Genomic DNA, 24,212 nt, shown 5'->3' with positions numbered 1-24,212 from the left:
TGAAGCATAAAAATCGCAAAACTTTATACCATGATAAGTGTTTTTTTTTTCGAAATCACTGCACATATTAGTTTTCCATGTCTGCAAATTTGGTAAACTGTGAAGAATACTTCTAACATGATTTTGGCGGAAAATGAAAGACAACAAATTGACTCTGCTTCCAACAGAACATTCTTTGACGCTCTTATCTTGGGGTTACTTGAAAATGATTTTTTTTCTAGATAATCCATTGTTGAAAATTCTTCATTATTTCAAATTCATACGAATCTCTTTCTCGAGGCACAAAAAAATATATCACGCCTTATTATGGCCGAAAAGGAAAAACAAGTGAAGTATAAGTCTGTTTTCATATTTCGCATTCTGTGTTCAGTTCAGGGAGCTTGATTTTCAGTGCAAATCATCGTTAAAAAATATAGAAATTATCGTTAAGAGAAAAAAAAGAGCTGTGTTGAAATAGTCGTTCAAATTTGTAACTAATATGTATTTTCGATATTTAAATAACAATTCTCAGTGTATAAAAAAATGAAACCCTTCTGAGTTATTGTTTTATATATGGATTTGAAATTGAGTAAATCAAATCTTATGTAGAATTCAAACAAAAAAAAAAATGATGCCCTAGATTTGAAAAATCAGAATCAGATTCATCATTCGAAATTCAGATTCGCATGTCAGATAAAAAAAATGATTATTAAAATACTGAGATTGCTTTCAAATCAAAAATATCAGAGTTTAAATTAAGGATTCGAGATTGAGGGCCTTCTCAGTTTTTGGCTCATATTCGAAACTTTGATCTTGAATCTGAATTCATAAATCATTGTTTTTCGTACATTTCAAAACCAAAAATATAAAGCAAAAAATTTAGTTTGTTTGGCAAGTTTTTTTTCATAAAAAATACGGCTTTATATATTAAAATATCATCCATATAATTGTCATAATGGAATAAATAAGGAATGAAAGCATTTACTGATAAAGAAATATTTAATCTTGCCGCTGAAAAATTATATTATTTTTTTTTTAGGTGTACTGTTTACCATTTTAAAAATAACGGTTTTTTTATTTACATTGATAGTTAAAATAATTGAATTTAGTAAAAATTTTGATAAATTTGGCTTATCTTAGTTGAGATTTTTTAAAGAAATTGATAAACTTATTCTTTGTTCAAATCAAATCAGCTAAGATCACCAGATTTTCGAGCAAGTTAAAAAATGTAGGTAAACTATCGATGCAAGTAGGTTTCCAATTTTGTTACTGAAGGATTCCTCATACAAATCTAAATTATCTAGTATTTTTGAAACTTTTTTCAAAAGTTTCCTTTTAATACGATAAACTTTCAATTTAAAATAAATTAATAATGAATTATTAACTAGTTATAAAAATAATTTTTTCCAAAGTGATTCAAATAAAAAATATCATGAAAAAAGAGGTCTCCAATCCACCTCCTCCTCCATAAGGCGGTTTTTTCTTCGGCCTTGCACCTGAATAGCATCACACTTAATTTATTTTATATATTTAATGTTATGAAAGAAATTGCATAGGTGAATAATTTTTTATGTGTTTATCATTTGTTGTTTGACACCTTTTATGACTTTTTCTTTATTAAATTCAAGACTATGTTTTTGTAAAAAAAAAAAGTTTACTTTTGAGCGAATGAAACTGATAAAATTCTTACATTCACTATGTAATTTCAATTCATAATAAATTTTGAAATCTGAACAGGGTTTTCTTGACTAGAAATGTACTAATCAGTTACCAAGTTTATTAAAATTGGACAACAAAATTAAAAAAAAAATTTCAACAAAAACTCAGAACGTTTTTTGATTTTTTTAAAACTACACATGTAGTACAGGATACGACAACTAAAAAATTTAAATTGCTTTTGAAAAAAACTTTTGAACGTATGGCTGGAATCTGATGAAGTTTGAGTGAAAATTCAAAGTAATGTATTATAAACGAATGAAAAATTCTGTGTTAATATGATAAGTAGTTAATTAGGTAGGATCCTATGAAAAAGTTCATAAAAATCTTTGGGAGCCGTTTTGATAATCCAGGAGGAGGCTGGATCAGACTGTGTGTTCAAAATTTTAAAAATAGTGAAATCGATTGAGAGGTAAAGTTGAAAAAAAAATTGGAATGGAATGTTAAATTTCCTTTGAAGCAAACTCTTGATAGAAAAGTAAATGTCTAATCAAATGAATTCTTGAAATGGTTGAAAAAAAAGGTTCCAAAAGAAAGTTTCATTCAGCCAAAAGGTTCTTCAAACCTTCTTAACGAGTAAGCATTATTCAAATTCTTCCCAAAATAATCGATGATCAGAAAAATGATATAAAATATTTTTTTCGTCTTATTCGAAGCTTGACCGAAATATAACAGTCTAGGAGTTATTTCGACCTGCCAATCGTATTTGTTTAAAACATTCAGCGCACCTTAAACCTTATAACTCTAACCTAAGACAGATTGAAGTCCATCATGCCAATCATTATTTCTAGCAATTAAGAAGCAATATTACTTACCTGCATTCATCAGCAGCAGAATCCCGGTCAGCAGAAAAGCTCCTCCCGGAGAGCACCAGGAAGACAAGTTTTCCCGTCGTTTCAGCCACATCATCATCATCATCATCATCATCGACGCCACTAGCATCAGCAAGATCAAGGTGCCCTAACTTTCATTCGTACACAATAAAACCCAATAAGCTTCTTCCCTTTTCCCAGCAGCACATCAGATGCAAAGTTGTTTCACTTCGTTGTTTTCTAGTCGTCGCCCAACAACAACAAAAACATTCCAGGACTTTTTGAACCTTCGTTGGTGAAAATTGTGCATATAAGCTTCATTTTCATCCCTATGACCCACATCTCAGAACGCCCACATCCTCTTTTCGCAGAGATACAATGTATGGTATGAAGTGTGCCAATGAAGATAGCCCGGAAAAACGGGGTGGGGAGCCTGGGATCTTATCAACGAGGAGCAACTTTTCCTGATATCGTTGTTGTTATTGTTGTTGTTTTACGCTTCCGTGACACTTTCCCAACAATTGATATTTATCTTCTCGTTTGCCTCCAGGAATCACTTTTCCACTTTTGAAAAATAAAACTTTTTCCCCACGCGCATACGAACACACACACACATATGACTTCCTGCCTGGGTTTTTGGCCTCTGAGGGTAAGGGGGGATGAATGGAAAACCCACGAGTTTGGAGTATTCCCCCACGAGAGGAGAAATAAAATGTCAGAACGGATGTTAACAACTTCACTTTTTGTCACTTTTTCTCATCAAATCGGCAAACATTAATACGACTCGCTCGGGAACCCAGATGAAGTTGCTTCCGTTTGCCTACCCGGAAAGTAGCTTCGATGTTTGATTTCCGGTTCCGTCGTCAGCCGGAGCTAGCTCTAGGAACCAGACCCGAGAATTGATGCGGCCTACCAGCAACAGTCCGTTACCAGGCCATCGTCGTCGTCGTCGTTGATGAAGAGACAAAGTTCCCGTACATGGAACTGCCCCATGGGGGTGGTTTGGAAAAGTTTTTCAAACTCGCACCGACGACAGTCCGATGATGGTGGTGGTAAATGGCTCAAATTTAATCTGATCATTTTACCTTCACTTCCGGTGGTCAGAGAAGGAAAATACGGGGTGCTTCGGAAATTTTCTTCGGATGACCACACTTCTGAAGGACGCTCACTCACTCTCTCACTTCTCATCAGCTAAAAGTTGCAGTAGAAGCAGCGAAGCACTAAGCCGGTAATTGATGAATAAACGAGCCAACCGGCAGAGCTTTTCCTCTTGTTGAACAAGTTTTCATCACTTGTTTCTTCTCCATTGGGTTTCAGCAGGTGGTATCTGTTGCGAAAGAAAAATAGAAAAGAGAAAGTCTTCTAAACTACTCGTCGTTGACGTAAAGTACCATCGGGGTCTACTTGAGAGCTAACTAAATTATGCCTCCCCGGGTAGGGATTGTACAACCGTTACCTTGTTTTTTTTTTAATATTATTAGGAAAAAAAACTCCCTTAAAATCTGTTTTATGAGACTTATTAGTTTGATTGTAGAATCAGTTTCCATGAGTAAAAACTATTTTCAATATCTCTTAAAACTGAAGATTTTTAAGGTTTAAAAGGATTGTTTGGTAGATTATGAAAAAACCGATTTTTTTTTCTCAATATTGCATGGAAATTTAAAAAAAAAAAACACTCGAATATTTTAAAATAATATTTTCAATATCGAATATTCTATCTATAAATTTTTTTTCCACGGCTTGAAATATTTTGAGATCATTAAAAACGTAACAAAAGTAGAAAAGAGTGATGTCATTTCTGTTGTGGAAAATTGTAAATATTTGCTTTGGTCCTTTAAAATTTTGAAAATTCTATAGTATTTAGCTTCATCTCTTGAATTTTAGAACGAAATTGATGAAACCCAGCGATTAAAAATGTTGAAAACAGGACTAAAAAGAGTTATCAGAAAATTAAAAAATGCAAGGCCGTTCGTAATCTTAGATTTGCTTGTGGAATATCAAATTTCACATGTGAACTGTTAGTAGAAAAATTGAAAGCCATAATTAAAAATTGGCTAAACTGAAATAAAAATAAACTCAATTTATTTTAAAAGACAAATGAAATATTTTAGCAGGTTTTCAAAATAAACATAAGAAAATATAGAAACCTCAACGATGCAGTAAAAATCCCTTAACTAGAGCTGCTTCAACATGTTTGAGATCTGGGGATTTTTTTATTATCTGACAATCTTGATTTTCCCCAAAATTGAAAATATAGTTCATTTTTACAACTCTGTCAGATTTCTTAAATTTTTATGTTTCGAGTTATATTCGGTTGGATTTTATTTGTTAATTAATTAAAATCATATTTCAAAGCTACATGAATCAGTTTTTTTTTCTCGAATATCATAAAAAGGCTACATCCTAACGCATTAAAATTTTATAAGCGAAATAACCGTTTAACATGAAAAATTGTAAATTAGCATTTAATAGTCTGTAACAAAATGCCATTTCACAGTCCAATTTATGATGAAATTTATATTCTATTTTGGGGAAGATTTAAAGACCCTCGGCGCAAACCCGACAGATATAAAAAAAAACCCTTTTCAATTATTATTTACACATATTTAGTTCATTTCAACAGTTTACAAAAAATGTCCAGGCTACGAGTCATACAAAAAAAAAAATTTGCACACGGCCTTCCGTTACTCAAACTTAAACATTCGTATTTTATGTTCAGATATTATGGTTGTCGAATCTAGAAAAGATTTGTTTGAAAAAGTTAAAAAAATTATACAGAAAAACTAGCAGACCCGGTAAACTTCGTCTTACCATGTTAAACTTGGCGTCCATTTTCCTTTTTCTTCGCTGTTGGACTTTAAAAAGGCATCAAATCTTGAGTTGTTAATCATCTCGCTTTCTTGGACATGTCCTAGTTTTTTTTACATATCCACCATACGTACGTTCACCGTGGTGGAATTGGCTAACGCGCCGTTGTACCGAAGCGGAGATTGCAGGTTCGAGTCCTGTCGGTGAGCCGTTGTATCTTTTTCGAAATTTTCATGATATTTACGGCTTATGTTCTTTCGTTCTTTGATAGTTCATGTTTCTCTAATTTCTTTCATCACATATGAAAATGTGATCATTTTCAGGTACAAAGATGTACCAAGCGATTTCATAACATCAGTATTGATTACATATCCATCTTTTGCGTTTGCTCGAATTGTCCCGCTTAATTATATCGGAATCAAATCTAAGAGTTTTAACTCAATTCTACGAGTCTTTTCATAAATTATAAAAAAATTTGCTTCAATCAATCTACCATGAATATTGCGAATAGATATCAGCTTCCCGTTGCAAATTCGTTTTTTTAGCACTCACCGTAACCGTCAAAGTTGGCAAGTCTCATGCTAAAAAAAATCCATTCTTTGTAACTTGTTCCATAAATAACATATGTTGATAATATCTATGTTTCAGTTCACTTTAGGGTTGAAATCGAAATCAAAAGTTTTTCATTTAATGGAATTTATTGCAAATGCAATTTTACGGAAGAAGAATTTTGAATATCGAGACAATTTTTGGAGTATTTGCCCAATATTTTGCCTAGCGCAGCACTTTTAGCTCCCATGAAGCTTTGGATGGTATATTTTTTAGAACTGAAGAAATAAAAAACATAAGAGAAGATTTTTAACAAACCATTTTCAATCAGCTTTTTGTTCACTATCCTAATCCTTGGAAGTGGTTACTAATATCCATATTTTCATCAAAACCATGTCCAAAAAAAGTTCGCCCCAAAAATTGAAAATTAAATTTCTTTGAACATTAACTCAATAAATCAAGTTTTCTTGATTTATTGGAAAGGAAATTAATATGGATTTGAAAGGAGAAAAAAAATGTTTCAATTTTTTGTTATTAAACTGTATTACAGCATTTTTATTATTATCTTTTTTTATTATTCCTACATTGTTATTTTCATTAAAGAAACATCGGGGCAAGTGCAAATGGGTATCATCACAGTTCAACTTTCATATTCTTTCAAAAAGAAAAATACTTTAAAATGAATTTAATACTTGTTCCTGTTTGTCTTTTTATCACCTTTCATTGATACATATATCTGCAGTTTTTCTCCAGAATACAATAAAGCTAGGTACTACAATTTTTCTGCATACTGTTTAGCCAAAAGATCTCCATTTACAAAGACATTTAATAATTTTTGAATATCCGCTTCAGATTTAACACTCGGGTACCCTTCCTGACAATTTTAGAGAAAAATGTGTATATGTGTTTCATGGCTAAAAGGCGCGTTGCATTTTGTTTCACCGTGTGAAATGACAGGAGTTAGTATTATTTTCCACAATTTCAGGCCATAATAAGAACGTATCAAAAAAAAAATATGCTTCTGGAATATCAATCACAAAAAAAAATCAACAAAAAAGCGGATCTAAAGTCTCTTCTGTGTTGCCAAAGTATGGTAAACAAAAACACACGTTTATGTAAAGTTCGTACTTGAATGCTGTGTAAACAAACAGGGAACCTGTAAACAGTTTTTCGGTGAACGATTTAAAAAAAAGTTGAGTTTATTTAGTCAGATTGTTTATTGTGGCCCAAACATTTATAAATTAAGAAATCGTGCATACATTTTTTGTAAATTTTGAACGTTTGCACTTCTTTGCATTCGGCCTTTAAATGAACATCAAACCTATATAATCCATTTTAAAGGACAGGCTCTTGTTCAGTTCATGTGTCTGTTCATTTTAAACGGATTATGTAGTTGTTCTGTAAATTTAAAGGCGCTTTATACATCTTTCGTTAAGCACATTTGCACATGTTCGAAAAATGTTTCTATCGTATTGGATTATAAACCAAATCTTTCTATTTATCTTTTTTCAAATGTGCGCAAAGAGTCCATACCATTATTTCATATGCATCAGTGCTAAATTCATATTTTTCAGACAACAATTCCTTCTTTACATAACACAAATTAATCTAGGATCTAGGAATCAAGAAGAAAAAAACACATCTAGGCTTCATATGGTCACCACATGCATTGAAATTATGCTTGGTTGAAAAATGCGCGCCCAAATATTCCCACTAATCACAATCAGTATGCTATGCCATGGTTACTACCCTTTCTCGACATTTGCTTACGACCCCTCGACCTTGGAGACGAAAAACAAACTGCCCAGCGCCCAAAGGAAAAAAAATCTCTCGAAAAAATGCAAGCCATGACTTTAATTTGATTCAAAAAACTACAAATTAAATTATTACGGACAATTGATGCGACTTTTGGTTATTTTTATTCTATATAAACCGATTCGCATGTCTACAGAATATTCTAAAAATAATTTCATTTGAATCGTTTGGGCCATTTCGGAGGAGTAGTACTACAAACACCGTTACAAGAGAATTTTATATAATAGATATTTTTGTTCATAGAAAATATGTTTTCATTTGATGAGTCATAAGTTTATTTCAACAAAAGTGAAAGATGTCCCAGTTCTATTAAACCTACATAATAAATCAACGATGAATTACAAAAATATTTCTTGAAGTCAAATTTTCATTTCAAATGATTACACACTACCATTTAAACGGTGAATAAGACGCTCCTGCCTTTTTTGGCAACATCTTTAGATTTTTTTTTTAAATATTCTATAAATATTGGTCCGATGTATATCACGCACTCTTATTATTCGATAAAGAAACTATTTTTAAATTGTTATTCAAATTCAATATAATTTTGAAATTAACAAAACAAAATAAAAATTAGAGATTAAAAACCTATTGTAAAACTGCAAGTTTTTTGTAAAAGTAATCCTATGTAAGAGTCATATTAATTATACAGAATGACAACTGGTCATAATAGTGTATATAGTCTGAAAAACATTTTTATCATGTTTTGGGTAGATTTACCGGCTGCAAAATTATGCTTAGCATGAGAAAATTTAAAACTTAATGAAATAATTTTTTTTATATTTTTCCATTAGTTAGATTTTATTATAAAGGAAGAGGTAACCACCGTTATTTATGATTGTAACTTAACACAAATTACGGTGTGCCGAACAAAAAATTGTGTGTGAGATGATAATGCTTCAAATAAACGCTTCCCCGCTCATTTTCACCATTTTTCATTTCTTCTATCTTTCTACCGGTCTATAAAATTTCATAATTTTCAAATGTTCTTACTCAAAAGGTCATACCTTTTCACCGATAAGGCCGATAAAATTGAGTATTATTTTATATTTACATTGTATGTTTTTATTGACTCTTTAATCAAAGTTAACACATTAAATATGATTTTTTTTTTGAAAATATTATATTTTTTTTTCTAAGACTAAGGTATCTAAGACTGGTTTTTCAATTGCACGCAATTCTAATATTTTTACAAAAAAAAAAATAGAACATCTATTTCTAATTTCAAGCATTGATTTTGACGTCAGAAACTATGATTTTGATTTAAATTTCTTATCCGATGTTCAACGATTTGCAAATCAATGTGTCGTGACACATAAATTTTCCCTTTTATAAATTTTTTCAACAAAAATTATGCGAAAAAAAACATTTTTTAAATTTTTCAAGACTCCCTGGGACCCACAACGAAATAACGATTTTAATCGAAACTTCAACCGTTCTAGATTTTTTACCCGCTAGAGTTCTTGTAGTGACGATTTGAACTCCTGACTTAAACCACAATATATCTAAGGTTTCTTCTGATTCATACAAAGTTTATATTTTTACAGAAACTTTGTAACGTAACTCAAAAATGTTTTTCAGACAATGTTTGGCTTCATCTATAAGTTTTCAAGTTATTTAAAGTCTAACGACAAAAAACATGCTTCGCCAAAAAAAATTCACTTATTGCATAAGAAAAAAGGCCGAACAGGGGAAGTTTCAGGGGTGTAAACACCTGAGGGGGTCCCCCCCCCACCCCAAAGAGATTTTTTCCAAGTAAAATTTTCAGTTCAAGAACTTCATTTATCGTAGTATTGGACTTAATTACTTACTAGTCACTTTGACTTCATAAAAATCGTTAATGTTCTTATACATTTTAAGCTGATATGAAATTTTCCTCAAAAAACCAATTTCAGCCTCAATTTTATTCTGTATTTTTTGTTTTCAATTCCCACTTCAAAAGGGTTTAGTAAAATTACACAAGACCATAAAATTTAAATGTTTCCAAGGTGCAAAGAATTGATGAGTTAAATTTGATTTTTTACGATATCAGCTTTTATGTTTTCAAAAGCTTTTAAAAAATCATTCATTTGTGAATTTAGAGCATTTTTTTACAAAACTGTAAAACATTACAAACATTAAAAAAAATGGTTATAAATCAATGATCAACTTTCTCTAAGACCATAAGTAATTTTGACTTCTGCGATAAAAGTTATAGATATTTTTATATTTATTTCTCGCTATTCTAAAGTTTTGAACCAAATTTAATTTAAGATTTTTAAAGAGTAAAATTTTAATCGTTTTCCAACCGTTAAAGTGTTAAATAAAATAAAAACTTTGTTTTAAAACTACTTGTACTGATATCTTACCAAATTTTTAAAAAAATGTTGAAATTGTAGATCACTATAGCATATTGATGTTCAAATGAATGTAGGATAATATACAAATTCAGAATCTGTTTTGACTTTTATTTAGGTTTGTTGGTTCATTAGTTATGATTGATCGCTCAAATCTAATTAATTTTTAAACTTATAAACGCCATATCCCTAATCCTAGAGGTTATAGACAAAAGATTCGAACTCAGGACGCCAAAATTTCAAAACGGTCATTTAAACATAGACACCAATACTGTTGATCCATTAAGTTATATCTTTAAAAGTGTTAAATAAAACATTTTTTTTTCATTTTCACATTTTGTTTTGATTATTTTATCTTTGTTTTCGAATTCCGAATTTTATGTTTTTTAGTGGGTTGATTCTCGGAATTTAGTTTCATGCTTTTTTTTTATAGTAAAATCGACTTTATTTTTACATGTACAACGTTTCGATCAAGATAATCATTAGGGGCTAAAAAAAATTAGAAAATAAAGTTCTTACACAAATGAATCCAACACATTTTACAAAAGTTTAAAATAGAAAACGACAGCAATAAACGATGCACCGGACAAAAAAACGACAATTTTTTTGGAAAGAATCACTTAGAATCAGAAGACGTAAACTTAATATTGTAATACATTTAAGTCCCTGAAGAAGATCCTATAAGGATAAAAACGTTTGATATGTAAAAATAAAGTCGTTTTTACTAAAAAAAAAACTTGAGACTGAAAGCTGAGAATCAACCCACTAAAAGTAAACTAAACAGTCGCCTCGAAAAAAGAATTTTATACTTATAACCATCGTTTTTCTTATCTTCTTTTTAAAGCGATCATAATTTTAAAATTATCTATAAAAAGTACGAAAAATGATTTGTAGCCACAAATTTGAAGCTTAATTTTAAAAAGCAATGTAAGCTAAATCAGTATTTTCTTTGTGCTTTCAAAATCATCAAATTAAATTCAGCCATCTACTTTTTGTTTTTAACAAGTTTTCTTTCTTCCAAATTGTTTTTTTTTTCCAAATCAATAACTCACATTTAGAAATTATGATAAATAATAAATAAAGATGAATACATTTTTATCTTTTTGTCAAACAGTTTATTATCATGGTGAATTTTTGACGTGAGTTGAAGTTTATTTGAGAATTCAGATTCCAATTCTTTTCAAATCTGGTGTAATATTTTATACAGAAATTCTATTTCTGTGAACAGATTCTTTTGCCCGAAGCTATAAATTCTGATTTCATTCCAAATTTTTAGTCGTGTTCGTTTTCTGGAATTTTGAAAATAGGGATTTGAAAATTTGTTAACAAGATGGCTTAAAATTTATTTTTGAATATTTTGATACCGGAAAATAATTGATTTAAAACTTTCGATTTTAAAATTTATAATCTATACATTAAATTTTTTTTCAGATGTTATGGTCATAAGTAGGAAAATATCTCATCCAGGATATACAGTACCGTTCATAATTGTATTGAAATTGGAAGCACGCGCACTGTCACTTCGACTTTGAACTTCCATAACTTTTTACTCTGATGGAATTTATTGATCAAATTTTCTGTATTAGAAAGATAAACTATCACACTATTGTATCACAAAATTTGAGCATTCTGGAGTTTGTGTGGCCAGAGATATATCAAATGTACGAAAATCGGACTTTTTGAACTTTTACCATTCAAACTGCAATATCTCAGAAATTACGCTACATTTTTTGTTGAAATTTTGCAGAGTGATTGTTTAAATATAAAGTTAGCATGTCTGAAGTTTTTGAAAAAACCTGTCGATGTCATCAAAAGTTACGCGAGGTATAATATTTCTGGCATGAACCTAAAAATGTGATCTCTATAGAATTTTGAACGATTCATATGAACGTTATCGTTTCCAGCCACAAATCTGTCAAAAATATCTGGCAAAAGCAATGAAGAAAAGAAAACATGGAATTACCGATCCAATCGTGTTTTGAAATCAGAATCTCGCGAAATTGTTTTGGTTTTTTGGTTGAAATAGATTTACTGGTTGTTAAATAAAAATAGGATTTTCCTATGGAAACATTCGTCCAAAATTCTATAGAAATCGCATTTCTAGGTTCATGCATGAAATATTGTACCTCGCGTAACTTTTGATCCAATCGATAGAACTTTTCAAAAACTTCAAATATGCTAACTTTATATTTCAACAATCACTCTGCAAAATTTAAATAAAAAATATAGCGTAATTTCTGAGATATTCCAGTTTGAATGCTAAAAGTCCAAAAAGTCCGATTTTCGTACATTTACTATATCTCAGGCCACACAAACTCCGGAAGCACAAATTTTGTGATACAATAGTGTTATAGTTAGTATATCTATCTAACACAGAAAATTTGATCAATAAATGCCATCAGAGTAAAAAGTTATGGAAGTTCAAAGTCTAAGTGACAGTGCGCGTGCTTCCAATTTCTATACAATTATGAACGGTTCTGTATGTTTTAATTCTTTTAAGATCCTTACCACAAAAAAATAAACGATGGTGTTAAAGCGTACTTTCTAATGAATCAACCATCAAATTGTTTCAGTAATATACTCACACTGATTTACTTTACTAACTTTCTCGTAAGAACATCTTATAAAATACAAACTGACGCTGCCTGATTAAAACGCTGCCTTTGAAAACACTTTTTTTCCATCTTTTTTATATACTTTTTTTTGCGGTCATGATCTTGAAAATATTTTTAAAAAAAATTTTAGTGCGCAGTATATAACTTCCAATTCAACTACAGCTTTCATTTTCCGTTATTTCGTAACTGGTCTGTTGTTTTTTCAGAAGCATCTTTCTCGCATTTTTTTCCTTAGTCTTTGAATAATAAAATGAATAGTTGAAGCTGAATATTATCTGAGAAACATATTACCATATTACATATTCAGGGTACGTCCACTAAAACAGTGAAGATTTAAAATTAAAGATTTCAGGAGTTAATTGTAGGGTCTAAGAAGAAATAATTTTATTTGGATGCACCCGAATGAAGTAACAAGTCGTCAAACTTCCAGTGAAGGCATATTGACTCAAGAGCGGATGAGGGCTTAAAAAAGAAACGTATTTTTTTCTGGAGACCCCTTAACACGTTTAGTTGAAATTCTGAAACTTGCTTCAATTTTTAAAATCTTTTGTTTCCAAATCCACTGAAGAAATCTCCTGAAAGCAAACACTAAAGAACAGATTTTTTTACATGTTAACTTGTTAGTAGCCCTGAAATTCTCGGTGACTTGATCAAATACCTGTTAAATTCTTATCTGTTCAACATTTGACAATATTCTATTTTGGCAACTTCCGATTTTGTTACACGTGCCAAAATTGAACAGTTTTTTTAAAACAAAATTACCTTATATTTTCCGCCATAACAGGACCAATATAATTTAGACAAACACCATGAATATGTTTGAATGATCTTTGATACTGATAAAATACATCAACTTTCATTAAATAAAAAAAACAAATACAAACTAAAGGCTGAAAATGTTTTAAAAAAACTGAAAAATGATGAAGAATGATAAAATCAGAAATATAACAAAAAAAAACTAACATTATAAATAATACAAGAAAAGTGCAAAATGCATCAAAAACATGATAGAAAATTTATAAAGTTATCAAAAATGTTATCTAAAATAAACAAAAAATTACGTTAGTTGTCATAAGATTTTCTGCAGTATTAAACACAAAATAAGTTGTGGAAAAAAACCGTTCGATTTTGGCAACATTCGATTTTGGAAATATTCGATTTAGGCAACACTAAATGTTCGGGCATGTTGCCAAAATCAAACGGGGTCTGTACATTTATATATACAAAAATGAATTTCTGTCTGTCTGTCTGTTTGTCTACTGGACCGATTTGCGTGAAGCACGTTAGGGGGTGGGGGCATTGGAGGCCGGAAAGGTTCCCTTATTAGATTGAGATCCCTCTCTCTCGGAAATGGGGGAGGGGGCCTCCTGAATGAAATAAACACGTTTGAATAACTCGAGAACTAATGATGCAAATGGAACCAAATTTATCAGACAAGGGTATTTGAGTAGACCAAACATTTATAAGATGGTAAAAGAACCCTCCTTCCGTCTTGAAGGAAGATTGAAAGAGGGTAGGGGGCTGTCATACAGATTATTAAACAACTCGAGAATAAGTCGCGTAAATCGAACCAGATTGAGCATGGGAGGCTATTTGGATATGGAAAAAGATTCTAAGATTGTACAAGAACCCTCCCGACTTTCAATGAAAAGGCAGGACCAGGGAAGGGGAGAGCCCATACAAGTTTTTGCAAAACTTTCTTCCTATCTTCCATCGAGGAAACAAATAGGGAAGGGCGGGGGCTCCCATGTAATTTTTCGCATAACTAAAGCAAATGAAACTGAATTCTGCATGGCATGACATTTGTATACGGGAAAATATTTTATGAATGTTTGAGATCCCTCCCTGATCCAAGTGACGAAATAGGATGAGTGGATGGGCCATCACATTTTTTTTATCTTGAGAATAATTCAGATAAAAGGCACCGAATTTGATATGAGAGTTTATTTTAATACGAGTAATGATTTCATGATTATTTTTGACCCTTCCTCCTTTCAGTGGGGAGATACGTAAAGGAGAGTTACGCTCATAGCAATTTTAACATATTTCGAGAACTATTAGAACGAACGTAACCAAATTTTATAATATTTGGGTACAAGCATTTTCATATGATTATTTGAAGCTCCCGTTAATAAATGTAGTGAGATGAGAGATGGGAGGCCCCTGCATTTTTTTCGTATATCCACTGATAAGCTGATATAACTTTCCCTGCGTAGGAGAAAAAAATTCATCGCCCAGAACTCCTGGCGCCAACTAGCTCATCATTCCCTAAGCTTCGTTTCCCGGTCATGTAATGATACCAACACCCAAATTTCGATTTTTTCGTAAATCATTTAATTTTCATTTGATAATTCAAAAATATTTTTTACGAAAAGTTATGTAACTCAGTAAGTTTAAATTTTAGTTTCAATGTATTGGATCAATTCCATTCTTATTGAAGAAGAGTAAATATCTTTGAAAGATCTTGAATCTTAAGTGAAAGAATTTTTGGAAATTTTATCCAAAGAGGAAATTTGAAGAAATTTCAAATGATCTAAAAAGTATATTCTCTAATAAAATGTCTAGACTAAATCGTTCACCAGAAGATCCTTTTTTAAAGAACTGCGATTTTTTCCTCAAAAAGATAGAGAACATTTTCGCTTTGAAAGTCTTTAAACCTATTACTTTAAATCCTTTGATAATATTAATTCTTAAAAACTGTCTTTAATTCAATTATATTATGAAATTATTTTTTTGAATTTCAATATCCTATTAATTGGAACAGTTTTTTTTTAATATGAATAATTGATTTTCATTTGTAGGCACGTTTCAAATTTTGTTCCTCAAATTTCAATGCTCAATGAATCTAGTACATTTCAACCATCGGGACCTTTTTTCACTGGGAGGAAAACATAACAAAACTTGAACACCACAGCAACTTATACTTCTGCACGCAGAAAAATTGAAGCAGGCTAAAAATGCTTCGTAGATAATGAAATTTCTATATATTTTTCTACGTGTCATTAGAACACGTGGAGTAATTTGTGAATACTAGCGCCCCATCACAACCAGTGTATTAATCACTTACTAAGCAGTTAAGACACGAACCTTTGGTTGATGGAAATGTGGTGCAGAGTTATATCAGTTTATCAGTGGTATATCTATTGAATAAATCATACTAAAGAAACTAATTTTAGTAAGGGAAGGTATTTGGAAACGGAGTAAGGTATATCGGAACAAGAATTGATTGTTTGAGACCCATTCTTTTTTCAGTAGGGAGATAGAAAAAGGACAGGGGTGTTTCCATACATTCTTGTTGAATAATGTGAAAAAGGATCGAGCAAATTTGACATAGAAGAGATTGGAGTACGAGAAAAGATTTCATGTTTTTTTCATGACTTGAAATTTTGGTATGAGAGAAGAATTTCATACATGTGAAACATTCATTTTAATCATTTTGATTTTTAGTGATAAAGATATTACAATATTAAATTATGTTAAAACAGATTAAAATGTTAATCAATTTTACAAAGTGTAGCAAAGCAGACCGGGACAGATAGTTTTTTTTTTAAATTCCAATAACTAGCAGTGTTCGGCACATAGCGTTGATCGCTTATTAGTCTTTTAATTTAAAAAAAAAATATAGATTTTTTTTTTACAAACTTACGTCAAAACAAACTCCAAAAGCTGGTGGAGATCGCTCTTACTTGACTGATCACACATAGTGGAGATTAGTTTTCCGAAAGTTTAGTATGATAATGAATTGGTTAATAGAAAAATTGCGAACTAAAAGCATCTAGCATTTTTAAACATTTTTGTTCACACCAAACGTTGGAAAAAGCATACACTTGTGCTCTTTTTTGAAATAATGCTATCGATCCACCGCGGTGGACTTTATTTATCCGTTAATCCACGGAAAATTGGCTTTCTAATAAAAAATTCACGAACTAAATAGGGACTAGCGAACTAATTAGTGATTTTTGATGAACACTGAAGCACCGATTTTTATGTTAATGACAAAACTTTTTTGAAAAAAAAAAGTTTTTGAAAGTTTTCCAAGCAGATTCATATACTGTCCTGATTTTGTAAGGGACCAACAAACCGGTTCCACAATCCCTAGCCCTAATCCAACAAACCATTCATTCCTTTGGTCCCGTCGTCGACATGTGAAGTTGACCTAGGTCTTCCATTGATGTCGGTACTTCATTACGAGTCTTTTTGGTGGTAAAACGAATTCATCCAATTCTCCTATCCATTCCGAGGATCCGATCACAATAGGTCAGCACAAGTAACGTTAAGAAGATACTGACCGGATCTGGCGACATTTTTTCCGCATACAAACTCACAAAAGAAGCAAAACAAAAACATTAACACACACATCCGAGTGGGTCGACAATTTTCTTCCCCCGGACAGGCTTTGGACTACTCGTTTATCTTTGGAACATCATTTATCTTCGAAGTTTTTTTTTCGGCTTTCTTGTTTTCCTTTCTTCTTTCGTGTGGAAAAATGTGTTGCTCTTCGTCTTTGCGGAAAACTTCGGATCTGGAAAATCTATTTTTCTTTTCCGAGAACCGGTTGGAACAAAAACATGCGAGGAGTGTTATGCTTTCTTGGGTTTGCATTTTTCTGTTCATCTCGCCCTCTCAAACAAACAAAACCAAGGCAAGCACGTGGGATGAGAGATCCGCAAAACGGAAAAAAAGAAAAACATACAGTATAGTTTGGATGGTCACGAGAAAAGCCGCTTCCGTTTTGTACTTTGATGATTCGTGGAGGGAAAATATACAAAACCAGAAGAGGCAAACTAGAAGGAAGTAGACAGAAAAAAAAACAGTCCAAACCAACAGCCGCAGGATTTTTTTCTCTTCCATCCTTGGGATGTAACTTCCAACCAGCAAACCGCACTATACTGACACACAAAAATCAACAAAACGGGAAGCTGGTTTATTTAGGCTTTTGCAAAATGCCGCGAGATACTTTAAGTTGTTTTTCTTCTCGATAGGAGCTGAATTTCGTTTTTTTCCTCCGAAAGCCTCCAAAAGCCTTCAAAAGCTTTACATTGAGTTGCGAGGCAGTGCCTTTTAAGAGAGACTGGTGAAGGATCGCGCCTTTTGACAGAATCTGCTTATTTTCACCGGACAGAAGCGGGTTTTGGGATGTCTTTTGGTGGATGATTTTTGCGCGTGGTGGTCGCTGAAATTGGAGATGGCCTGATCCAAAACAAGCATCAGAAAGCTCGGATGAATGAAAAACATGCTAATGAAGTGGACTTTGGCCCGCTGCTATTCGGATGTAAGAGTTTGGTACCAGGAAATGAGTGTGTGGCTTTCCTGTAGGGCTTATGGAAATGTGGTTCCAGTTTTGACGAAAGCTCGGAATTTTGGTTTTGTTTGTTTTTGTAAAGACGTTTATTTTCTGAATGGGTTGAAGGATTTTTAATTTATTTATGGAATTATGTATTTTACCCATTTGCTTCGCTTAAATAAGTCACTGTCTATCAGCTGAATTTTGTTATTTACAATAAACTTAATCAAAAGGATATTAACTAAGTATTATAATTCAATTTTATCGAAAAATATATCTGAATTGTTTATTATGATGAATGACATAATCAATGCATTTTTTAGATAAAATTTAAAAAAAATCTAAGAATACAGCCGAGAACTGTAAAACATTACTTTTTAAATTAGGAGTTGCTGAATCAAATGGTGCGATTGAATTTTTTTTAATAGACTTATATTTTAAAGCTTTTTTCTGTAGATCTCAAACATCCTAAAATGAGTTCCGTAAAAGATTATCCAGCATATCCAAAATGATGGTGTGCATTCTTGAGGATGTCTCATTATGTCGAAACACGATTTAAAACGAACAGTTCAACACAATATAGGAGCAAATCTTTTTTTTTCACTTTTATTTTTTCTATAGTCTTTTTTAAAGTGATTCAATACAAAACTACATTCCAGTCGTAGGCCAGCGATTGAATTTTCGATCGAAGACTGCTTCAGCACGAACTGATTTGTGAAGATTTTGAACACTATTTCCAGTGTTTTGCAATGTTTTCGATAGAATCTGTGGACTTCACATATTTTCTTAAATATGTACAATTTGGCCCAAAACGTTTCAAACGGTTTCCCCTGAGGAAAATTTGGCGGATTCATCACCTTCGGTACGGTCTGGACTTTGTTGGATTTGTACCAAGCCATAATCCCTATTGAGTTGTGAACTGATACCAAATCCGGCTAAAACAGTAACTGGGATGACTTTTTGGTCCAAAGTTTTGTCCACAGGACCCGATTTCCGCCCAGAATATTCTGTCCACGAAAATGATTTCCTCTCCATACTCGCATTTTAAACCACTCCAATGCTCACCTCTTCTATTTTTACGGTTTCCCGGGAAAATGCTGATTATTTTTACCAAAATTATGAAAGCTGGAGCTCACAGTTTACGAAGTGTATGGCCGTTTCAACTAGCTAATCGGATTCAGAACTACGCCAGAAACGAACCAATGTATCGAACGCAAACGTCGATATTATTCAACTAAGCTTGACCCGAGAACAAATCAAAAGTAGAATGGTACAGTGCTCTTTTACAAATCAACAATTACTCAGTTATAAAGTGTCGTTTATATTATAGAATAAGATAAAGGGCTGAAGCCTAGGATCTAATAAAAAAACTAAAATACAATTTGTAACTTTTAAAGCAGCCTTTGTTTGAGTAAATATGCGACTTTTAGTTGCTTGGAATGAGAAGATTAACACATTTTTTGCCGTTTGTGATTACCTATCCGAGTCGAATTTCGCAATGTGCAATTGTTTTTAACTAGAACTTTACTAGAAAATAATGATAATAACAACTAATTTAAAGATTTTTCAAATCAGTTGAATAACAACAAATCAAAAAATTTTTCAAGAGAGAGCAGAAGACAGATTTTTAAATTTGTTGAGGCTCCACAATGGAGGATTATTTGATTTCAGGATAACGTGCATTTTAGTAATACCTTACTATTCCGTTTGACATACGAATAAAAAGCAGCAATTTAAAAAAAACTGGACTTTATGCTCCCATAAGTTTTTTCGATGCTGTTTGGGTCAGTGTAAATTTTTAAATCATTTGGCTGATTACTAATTCAGCTACGCGTTTCAATTTTGTATGGGAATTTTTATGGAAAGAGCAAGTTTTGTTCATTTATTCATCCAGAAAATAAAAATTATCATGGACTGCAATTTGTTTCATATTAATAATTTTATCAACGATTAGGAATATGTAGACAAAAACAGATCATAGTCAAATTTTTTTAACACAACAAAATGTGAACAACTTTGAGTTTTCCCTGAGGATAAGACCAACCTTGTCTCAAAATTGGTAGTAATTAGTAAGTAATCATCGAATCGAAAAAAAAATGCAGTGCCGATGTCAAAAAGAAAATCAATTTAAAAAAGGAATTATTTTCTGCTACATGAGAAAAAACAAAGCAGGTATTTCAAGATACAAGTTCTAAAAATTTCAAGATAAAAAGCAGGCTTTGCTTGGTAGAGCTTTCAATGATTTCAGAAAATGATTTTGCAAGGTTGCATAAATTCACAATTACTTTTTTGCGATAATCATTTTCATCCTACGGTAAAACAGCTTGCAATTATCAGTCAAAAACACTTTGATTGATTAAAATATTTAGAAATTGTTTTTGTATCTTATGGAATATGTTTTCTACGGGACAAATTTTTAGATTTGTGGTTTGTTCACATTAAAAGTACACTGTCGGCCATAAGTTTGGGATCACTCCCTAAAAACATGCAAATAATGTTTGGCCTTATATAAACCATCATATGGCATATTGCATAAAGCTAAAACTTCCTCGGATGTCTTTGGAAAAATGTAAATGTTATGTTTATATGGCTAAGATTTAGCTTAAAGTTGGAATATTTTCGAAAAATTCACCTATTCCATATTCATCTTATTATATTGTATGAAACAAAATGTAAAAAAAACAATATAAGACCAAAAAAATAAAAAAAAAACTGACATAAACTAGACTTTATTCCATTTAGAATATTAGTTGTTTGGACATCAAATACTATATGTGAGATACAAATTTTAATGTTGTTTTGATAACTTTTGCAGCAGTTTTCTGTGAATTCTTAAGATGTTTCATACGACGTAATGAAAGCAAACGCGAGAATGGTTGAATTTTGGGAAACAAATTTGCAATGAGCTTCAAGTAATAAAAAAAGCTACTACTAAACCACCAAAAAATTTTATGGAAAATGTGAAAGTATGAGAAAATGATATGTTTGGGCAGCCAATTTCGGATGGGATTAATAAAGATAACCTGTCTCGTGATCGTCACACTTGAAAGAAAAAATTTATTTTCGTTTCATATCGTTTCATTAAAAATTTCAGTTTTTCACGTGCGTTTAACTTACAATTCAACAATACAAACATTAAACTGACAGCACAGCACAGCACAAAACATGCAAACCAGGTGACCGTCTGTGCTGAAACCGAACATGATATTTCAATAAAACCATGCAGCGATCTAATGTACATATTTTTGAAAACACTGTAAAATATTTCTGAACATTTAAAACTAAGCATCTAAGCATCTTTCGAAAACAGTTACTGAAAGCATCTTTTTGTTTCCTTTCCCTATTTGGTCAAAATAAGATCCCGGACACTTAATTAATTGCACTGCATTTTTTCATTACATGATACTTTCTAAGAAAGCTAGACAAGTTGGTCCAAAATAAGTCCGTTACCCTACTACGTGGTTAACAACATAGAATGTGGAGGATTTGATAAATTTTACATATGATTGGAACAAAATAAAAACGATGCTAAAAACCAAAAAACATAGGAGGCTCCGAATGTGCACAACATAGTATCAAGTACTGTCATGATTTTGGTTAAATAATTTTTCAAATGCTATCATGATTTTGGCGATATTTAATTCCTGTTGAAAACTAGCCTCGGAAATATGTTTACGATTATAGGACTTTCAACCACTGCATAATGGGGAAAAAGAAGTATAAACCGCGAAGGAATTCAATATCTTGAATTCCTTGAGGAATTTCCTCCTATATGAACCGAATCTATAAAAACTAAACTTTCCTCTAGTGAAAATATCCGGAGAATCGATTGGACATAGTTTCAGCCACCGCACGAGCTTACGAACGAAGGTATAGTACCTTTTTAACTCCTAATTCCTAATTCCTAATCCCTAACAAAATTAGACCTATATTATATGATTTTGAAGGCTTTTTGAGCTACCAACGGATACGGAAAATTGAGTAACGGCTAATTTTACCCTCGACTCCTCCATTTTTTTTTTCAATTATTTAGGTAAAAAGTAAGTTCGTACTAAAAATTTTTGAACCATATGTGATTTATTTTATGTGATTTTTTCCCTAGAAATCGAATTGAGCCTCTGTCTGCATCGGAAAATGCAGTAATGGCTTTTCGATGCGACAAGTTCAGAAAAAGAATTTTTGGACCTGAAGATTTTGGAACAAATTAGACCTATCTGGTGTGATTTTTTTTCGATAAATCGAACGAAAACTATATAAGATACCACACGCATCGTTCAATGAAGCTAAGGCTGTTTCTACCCTCAATTTCCCTACATTTTTCAAATAGTTAATCCATATTTTTTCCGAAGCATGCGATGACGCAAAAAATCTTCATTTGATTCCTCGGAAACAATCATACCACATAGTTCTTATTTTTTCCTAAATTTTCCTGTGTGAACAAGTTTCTTCTGAATTAATTGCAAAATGTAGGGGAATTGAGGGTTAATCAGAGTACGGTGGCTGTAACAGCATTCGTTCGATTCTCCGAAAAAAAACACTCAGGATTGGTCTCATTTGGTTCAAAATTTTCAAGTCCGAACAAGCTTTTTCAGCATTTTATTAAAAATCGTGGGAAATTTAGGGTAAAACGGATATTACTCCAGTTGACGATGCCTGCGGTGACTCACATAATCCTCATTTGATTTCTCAGAAAAAATCTCACAAGATAGGTTTCATTTAGTTAAATTTTTTTCAAGTCCGCAATTACACATTATTCATATTCATTTAAAAAAAATTGGGGGAATCGAGGGTAAAATCAGCCATAACTCCATTTTCCGTATCCTGTGGTAGCTCAAATAGCCTTCGTTTAATTTGTCAGAAAAAATCACCCAAATTTTTTAGTCCAAATCAGTGTTTTTCTTGATTGTTTATAACATAAGGGGTTAAAAGGCACTATATCTCCAATCGTACGTCTGAAACTAGGGTAAGTGAGCTTTAATTTGGCATTCTCCTTATCTTGGCATGCCAAAGTGCATTTTGATGATTTACATGTCAAACAAACGCCTAAAAATAAAAAAATTAAAAATCAAAAAATAATAATATCGCATATGTCAACATTCTGCATAGCATTTGTCCACAATTGAATCCAAATAACTGCATAATAGTTTTTTTTTTCGCATGACAAACTGCAATTCAAGTTGTCTTCGGAAAAAATTTGAAATGAACCTACCTTGCTAGTGCATCTGTCATCTTCGGATTGATTTTAAAAACACACTTCTTTATGGAAAAATCACTAAAAAAAATACCGTTGGTTATAGCGAAACAAAATTCTGCATGCAAATATCAATTCTAAAAGTTGAGTGACATTTCGTACTTCCGACTTTTTGAAAACAATACTTAACATTGTTGTGCTTCCTTTCGGGATATTTTCAATGAATTCGCTGAGGCTGTTGTTGTATTAGTGAGGCAAGTTTTTTTCTAGAGAGGGCCAATTTAAGGAACTCATAAAGGGCCACAATTTGGAGCGGGGGCTACAATAAGGAGCATTTCAATCAAAAGTTTGATCAGATTTATCTCAAATTATCAACAGCTTTCAAGCAAGTACCTGTTTTACTGCATTTAAAGCTAGTAAGCGATCATATTTGTAGAAAGATTTTTTAAGGTACACATTACAGGAAGACGACAATCATGGGAAATCTAGTCAACCATGCCTTAAGTGCCAAGATTGGGTACATTTACCCTATGTCCAATCGATTTAACGGACATTTTCACCAATGGAAAATATATTTTCATTGATTTGGTTCAGGTTGGAGGAAAGATATTGAATTTTTTCGCCATTTATACACTTTTTTCCACATTGTGCCCTGTTTCGTCGTAAACGGGATGGGTAGAAGCACTAGTTATTAAACCTAGTTACTAAACCTAGCACTAGGTACCAGAAACACTTGTGAAACACTAATCGATTAAAACAATAATATAAAGTAGATAAATGAATTAAAAATTGTACCACTGTTGAAGCATTTTCTACTTCAGATCAAATTTTAATCAAAAATTTCAGAATCTTAAAGCCACAAATTCCGAAACTAGAAAATCCTTTCAAATTCGGGTCTGGGAAAAAAATTTAGAATAAAGACAAATAAATGAGTGTTTTTAACTTAGTTTTTTGATGATTCCTAGAAGAGTGGCAGCCTTCATTATCTGTGTTTTCTCAAAAAAAAGAAAATTAATGTATTCAATTATTACATCATAGAAAACGCCAAAGTTTTAATTATTGAACGTTCAATCTAACAGTACACGTTAAGTGAAGAAATGCATGAAC

General features: G+C 31.8%; 1 protein-coding gene across 3 annotated transcripts in view; it reads right to left on the bottom strand.

The window, feature by feature from the left end:
- LOC129757709 (zwei Ig domain protein zig-8-like) overlaps positions 1 to 24,212 on the bottom strand; it is a 928,615-nt gene that overhangs the window by 627,406 nt on the left and 276,997 nt on the right. For all 3 annotated transcript variants that reach the window (XM_055754998.1, XM_055754995.1, XM_055754996.1), the window contains exon 2: positions 2,511 to 3,834. In XM_055754998.1, coding sequence (XP_055610973.1) covers positions 2,511 to 2,637 — 127 coding nt within the window. In that variant the 5' untranslated portion in view covers positions 2,638 to 3,834. The remainder of the gene's footprint in view (positions 1 to 2,510; positions 3,835 to 24,212) is intronic.

The sequence above is a fragment of the Uranotaenia lowii genome, chromosome 3 (assembly GCF_029784155.1).
Source record: "Uranotaenia lowii strain MFRU-FL chromosome 3, ASM2978415v1, whole genome shotgun sequence".
NCBI lineage: Eukaryota > Metazoa > Arthropoda > Insecta > Diptera > Culicidae > Uranotaenia > Uranotaenia lowii.
This window is presented reverse-complemented; position numbering and strand designations above follow the sequence as displayed.